Consider the following 5,869-nt stretch of genomic DNA (forward strand, 5'->3'; position numbering starts at 1 on the left):
AACCCCATCGACAAAGAGGAGGAGAAGCCAGTTATGTTACGGGTGGGTAATTCACCAAAAACACTTATCATGCAATTTAATCTGATTTATTGTTTTAGCAGCTGTTGAAATAATAGTAATAATAATAATCATTTATTATTTATATTATTGTTATTATTTAAATTATACATTTGTTTAAATTATATTATTAAATTATTATTTTAATAAATATAAATATTATTTTAAATATACTGTAATTAATACCACACCAGATACTGAAAGCAAAGATTCACATACTTTTGCAAATGACAGATATGTAACACTGGATCATTTTTCTCAATAAATAAAGTCATTCTAAGTATATATTTTTGTCTCATTTGTTGAGACAATGAGAAAAGCTCATGAGCACCTATGTGTCATAGCAATTTGTGCTAAGCACAACGTCACTATTCATATATAGAATGTGTGAGACCTCCGGTTCATTAGGGAAATAGCGAGAAGAATAACAATGTGCAGTAAACGGTAAAACTGTTTGCACTACAAACCAGTGTGTTCATCAATTAAGACAATACATTAAAATAATATGGCAAGACACACAAGTTTGCAATATCAAGCAGCAGAAGGAGCTGTTTTGTACAGCGGAAGCTAGACCCATACAATTTACAAATGGCTGCGCACACTCTTACGGGAAAAATAGGTGGATATTAATAAAATATATAAATAAAGTCTGTGTAAAATAGGAAGTTATAAAAGTGTAAAAAAAATATATTTTAAATAATAAGAAATATTATTTAAAACATTATTTTAAATAAATATAATTAAAATGCCATGGTGAAATATTTTGTATAAAGTCTATTTAAAATGTAAAAGGTATAGAATGTATTATAATAGATGTCATCTTCATCATAACATTGTTCATGTTATGTTGTTATCTTCATATTAGTGTTGCACTAAATTGCAGTTTGTTTTCTCCTTCAGATTGGCACATCACCTATCAAAGAAGATAAAGAGGCCTTCGCCGTTGTGCCAGTCCCTCCTGCGGAGGTGAGGGACCTAGACTTTGCCAATGATGCCAGTAAAGTGTTGGCATCTATCGCTGGCAAGCTGGAGAAGGGCACAATCACCCAGAATGAAAGAAGGTATGACTCTTCTGAGTATCTGGAGTAGGAATGTGCTTGGAAAGTGCTTCAGTCCTTTAGTGACCCCTGACTAAATGCTTTTGCTTTGACCTCGTTTAATGAATGTAGAACATTTCCCACCAAGGATTTTGTCCCTGATTAGGGCCTGTTAAGAGTTCAACCTGACATTCCAATCAACATGACCTTCTTTTCTCGGTGCATTCTGTAGGTTTGTCACTAAGCTTCTCGAGGACCTTGTGTTTTTTGTGGTGGACATTCCAAACAGTGGGCAGGATGTTTTGGAGATCATGGTCAATAAACCCAACCGTGAACGGCAGAAACTCATGAGAGAGCAGAATATCTTGAAACAAGTAGGATGTTCTTCAATACCTCACACTTCACCACTTGTAGTGCCTAAAATATGCGTCCTTCACTTTAAAAAGAACATTTAGAAGAGGCAAATGTGCAATGACTAGTCGACTAGTCTAAAAGTAAGAAACCCTCAGTAGACAGTCAAAAATATTATTTGCATATGCGATCCATTGGAAATACTTAAATTATGAATCAAACAGTCAAATAATTCTAGATACCTTATTATCCGAATTGTTCTTATTTTCCATCAAACAGTTAAAATTTTCACACTGAGGGCAACAAATCAGCAGGGCTGTATAAAAATGCAAATTCACTCTCGGACAGCAGGTGGCTCTTTTGGACAAGCAGAAATACAACGGTTACCAAGGTTACCTTTGCTAATAAACACTATTTATACTGAGATAACATGAAAAAAATGTCATCCAAACCTGAAGAAAGTCAGTTCCCTTTCATCCTTTAAACCAGTAAATACGCTCTCACACCTTGCTCCTTTTCTTAGCCGACACACGCAGCAAGTAACATGAAGAAAACACATGCATGCATGAGGTGAAATTTTGTTTTCAGCTCCAGATATCCCCTTTCAGAATAATGTATTATTTTTAATATTTTTAACATTAAAATTACAAATTTTGACTAGTATTTCCAATGTTGAATAGTCTTGCACATCCTTAGTTTAGAAAATTTTTTATTTTTTTATTTTTTTTAGAACATCTGCAACCATCTTGCCTTAAAAAAGTATTTTGTTATGTAATTGCTAACTTAAACCTCTTAACTTCTTTGGTCAGAATGATTTTTGGTTCCATAGACCATAACTGGATGGAATACAGTTTTAAAAATGAAGGTTCCAAAAGAGGTTTTTCCACAATGATGCCACAGAAGAACCATTTTTGGTTCTACAAAGAACTTTTCAGCGAACAGTTCTTAAAAGAACATTTTTTTCTTAGTGTTAAAAATATTTAAATAATCTGAAGAACCTTTTTCTACTATACAGAACCTTCTGTGCAATGGAAAGCTTCCAAGCATGGTGACCATTCTTCATGGAACCATATATCCCAATAAAGAACCCTTATATTTAAGAGTGTAGATACACCAGATGTAGTATTCATTCCAGTCTCTTTACTTTCTCCATCAACAGATCTTCAAGCTGCTTCAGGCCCCATTCACAGACAGCGGTGATGGGCCAATGTTGCGTCTGGAGGAGCTGAGTGACCAGAGACACGCACCCTTCAGGCACATCTGCAGGCTGTGCTACCGTGTGCTGCGACATTCACAGCAGGACTACAGGAAGAACCAGGTTGGTCTGCAGGAACACAAGCCGACATCGGAGCATCTCTGGTTCAACCTTCAACCTCATAGACCTCATAAAATTAGTAATATTATACAGCATTTAATGAGCATTTCATAATTGTTTTTTCTCTTGAAAAAAATTATATTGTGAAAATGTAGAACCCAAAGTTTGTTTGTGTTCTCTAAAGCCATGCTGATATGATTCAATTCAGCTTGCCTTCATTTTGCACTTCATTCTCTCAGATATATTCATAAACTTCAAGATGATATCTGTGTCTGCAGGCATGAGTGTGACTTCCTGTGGTTTCCAACATTACAGATGTCTAATGAATATTTTTTAACTCTTGAAATCATTCTAAAAACTATATGTAATACCATCTAAACACAAAACTTTAACTTTTTCAAGTTTCAAAAATCTGGATCATATATTCGTCGATGATAATGTATTAATTAATATGATTAATTAAATATATTTAATGCATTTAATTTTTTTGCATGGTTTATTCATTTATTCATTTATTGGCAGCGGAAGTGCCCGTGCTCTCTCTCGCTCTCTCTCTCTCTCTCTCTCTCACACACACATACGCACACACATATGCACTCACAAAGTCCCTACCAAAGCAAAAACTTCTCATTGAATGCAGAAAGACAGCCTTTATGGATAATAAATTTACTGTTCGAATCAAATCATATGGGATGTTTAACAAAAGTCATTTGCATTCTTCATATAGTGAAACTGAATTAGAATCAAAGCTCAAGTGTCATACCAGCCATAAACCCGGTCATTCATAGAGATGTTGATGCAAACATCTTCTGAGGCCACTGGCTGAAAATATAGCCACAAAAGAAAGACAGCCTTTATGGATAATAAATTTACTGTTCGAATCAAATCATATGGGATGTTTAACGAAAGTCATTTGCATTCTTCATATAGTGAAACTGAATTAGAATCAAAGCTCAAGTGTCATACCAGCCATAAACCCGGTCATTCATAGAGATGTTGATGCAAACATCTTCTGAGGCCACTGGCTGAAAATATAGCCACAAAATGCTTGTTTTATTGAATTGTTTACTTAGTATGTATTTATTTATTTATTTATTTATTTTCTGTCTTTAAAAAGAGTTTAGATATAAATAAATTGTGATTTTAAATATTTTAATTACTTGACAGCAGTTTTAGTATCATTGATATACTATTATACTTTTTGTTAATATTTTGAATTTTATTTTTAGTGATTTAATTTGGACTTTTTAAAGGTTATGTCTATGTACTGTAGTATTTATTAGGTTTTAGTTATTCAATTTAAACTAAACAAAAATGAGAAATGTTGCTGTTAGATGAAGTTTTAACTTTTTATTTCAGTTAATGTTTATTTATATAATTTTTATTTATATAAATACAGAGTTCTGGCATGAAACTCTAGATGGCGCAGTCCGATAGGTCTAACTCAATCTGACCTACTGACATCATTATCACATGGCACAGCTGATTGGTTCTCTCCTGTATCGGTAGCCAATGAGCTCGCTGCTCAACATTCAAATATATGACCTAGTTGCTTGCTGTAGCAGTTGCAACTTGCTTCAGAAACCCTCCACTTTCCCCAGCTCCACCTGTATAGATACGAGGTGATTCATGTATGCTATATGGGGGTTATTTCATGTATGTTATATGTGCAGCAGCAGTATTTCTTACATGCTCACAGCAGCATGTTGTGGATGTATTGGCAGTAGCAAGTCTCGGTACATGCTCTGCCGCAGCAGCAGCGTAGCAGATCTGTTCCGCCAAGACCAAATACATTAACATTGTCATGTACATTACCATGCCAATCCCTCTGAGAGTTGTCATGACAGAAGTATGTTTTTGTTAGTTTTTGTTAGATTTTAGTTTTAGTTAACGATAATAAACCTAATTGACAGAATATTTTTAGAATTTGTAAATTGTCATTTAGCTGACACTTCTATCCAAAGCCAACAGTACATGTGCCTTGATCAAGGGCTTAATGACAACCCTTGAGGGGTTTGAACCTATAAATTGCCAACAGACTATACCATCACTAAAAAAATTTTATGGATTCATCCTTTATCCTCATGTAAATGTGTTTATTTATTTATTTATTTTTTTTTAATCAAAACTGGTTCTATAAGAGAATGGGTGGCAGGTCTGGTGAATGAAAGTACAGAATGAGTCACTTTGTCTCTTTGTGCCCCTTGTCCAGGAATACATTGCCAAGCAGTTCCGCTTCATGCAGAAACAGATCGGCTACGACGTGTTGGCCGAAGACACAATAACGGCCCTCCTCCACAACAACCGCAAACTCTTGGAGAAGCACATCACGGCGGCAGAAATTGACACGTTTGTCAGCCTTGTGAGGAAAAACCGTGAACCAAGGTGGGAGAGAGTGTACTGCAAAGACAAAAGAGCTTTTCCAAAAGTTTGAGAGCAATACCAAAACTTTGTTGCTCACAGTATATAAGTGTCAAGAAAGAGAGATAGAAGGCTGACATGTTTCCATGTGCTGTTTATGTTTAGGTTTTTGGACTACCTGTCCGATCTGTGTGTGTCCATGAACAAGTCCATCCCGGTGACTCAGGAGCTGATCTGTAATGCGGTGCTGAATCCTGCCAATGCTGACATCCTTATAGAGACCAAGTGAGACATTTTTGAAAACCATGAACAAAACAAAAGAGCATAAAAGAGAATGTGACTCACACTACATTAAATATGGGTTTAGTGGCAATATTGCTTTATGTAGTTAATTATTAGATGCTAAGATTAGTTTTAATTATTTCATTATTATTGAATATAATGTTAATATAAACAACCTTTCAAAAGTTTGTGGCCGGTAAGATTGTTTTTAACTTTTTAGGTCTCTTAAGCTTATCAGGCTCCATTTAATTTGATCCAAAATACAGTAAAAACAGTAATATTTTAAAATAATATTACAATTTTAAAGAATTGTTTTCTATTTGAATATGTTTTAAAATGTAATTTATTCCTGTGATGCAAAGCTGAATTTTCAGCATCATTACTCCTCTTCAGTGTCACATGAATCTTCAGAAATCGTTCTAATATGCTGATTTGCTGCTCAAGAAACATTTCTTATTATCAATGA

General features: G+C 34.6%; 1 protein-coding gene across 1 annotated transcript in view; it reads left to right on the forward strand.

Moving 5' to 3' along the window:
* The window catches only part of LOC107718227 (inositol 1,4,5-trisphosphate receptor type 1-like), a 159,589-nt gene that overhangs the window by 45,714 nt on the left and 108,006 nt on the right, over positions 1-5,869 (forward strand). Inside the window, exons 14-19 of the mRNA XM_016525222.1 lie at positions 1-42; positions 958-1,118; positions 1,327-1,468; positions 2,605-2,763; positions 4,973-5,145; positions 5,287-5,406. Coding sequence (XP_016380708.1) covers positions 1-42; positions 958-1,118; positions 1,327-1,468; positions 2,605-2,763; positions 4,973-5,145; positions 5,287-5,406 — 797 coding nt within the window. The remainder of the gene's footprint in view (positions 43-957; positions 1,119-1,326; positions 1,469-2,604; positions 2,764-4,972; positions 5,146-5,286; positions 5,407-5,869) is intronic.

This window comes from Sinocyclocheilus rhinocerous, unplaced genomic scaffold, assembly GCF_001515625.1.
Source record: "Sinocyclocheilus rhinocerous isolate Xijiao unplaced genomic scaffold, SAMN03320098_v1.1 scaffold1111, whole genome shotgun sequence".
Classification (NCBI taxonomy): domain Eukaryota; kingdom Metazoa; phylum Chordata; class Actinopteri; order Cypriniformes; family Cyprinidae; genus Sinocyclocheilus; species Sinocyclocheilus rhinocerous.